Source organism: Theobroma umbraticum, unplaced genomic scaffold (genome assembly GCF_002168275.2).
Source record: "Theobroma umbraticum cultivar Fairchild unplaced genomic scaffold, ASM216827v3 scaffold_67.0, whole genome shotgun sequence".
NCBI lineage: Eukaryota > Viridiplantae > Streptophyta > Magnoliopsida > Malvales > Malvaceae > Theobroma > Theobroma umbraticum.
Window position 1 is genome coordinate 5,563,166 of NW_018397262.1, and position 208 is coordinate 5,563,373.

Below are 208 nucleotides of genomic sequence, written 5' to 3' on the forward strand. Positions count from 1 at the left end.
GAAAATCCCTCAAGGTTTGGAAATGTTGATAAATCTTAGATATCTCAATCTTGCACGTACCTTACAGTTAGAAGAGATCCCCGATGGAATATTGTCAAAATTGTACGATCTTCAACACTTGGTCATGTACCCAGCAACATCAAGAGCAGCAGAGATGAAGACATTGAACAAGTTGGAGTTTTTACAAGTTTGCTTCAATGACATGCAT

At 38.0% G+C, this 208-nt stretch overlaps 2 protein-coding genes across 2 annotated transcripts in view; both read left to right on the plus strand.

Moving 5' to 3' along the window:
- Positions 1 to 208, plus strand: part of LOC149527012 (putative disease resistance protein At4g27220) — a 17,639-nt gene that overhangs the window by 8,707 nt on the left and 8,724 nt on the right.
- The window catches only part of LOC110419736 (putative disease resistance protein At4g10780), a 3,790-nt gene that overhangs the window by 1,325 nt on the left and 2,257 nt on the right, over positions 1 to 208 (plus strand). The window contains exon 2 of the mRNA XM_089783922.1: positions 5 to 204. Within this exon, the coding sequence (XP_089640048.1) occupies positions 5 to 204 (200 nt within the window). The remainder of the gene's footprint in view (positions 1 to 4; positions 205 to 208) is intronic.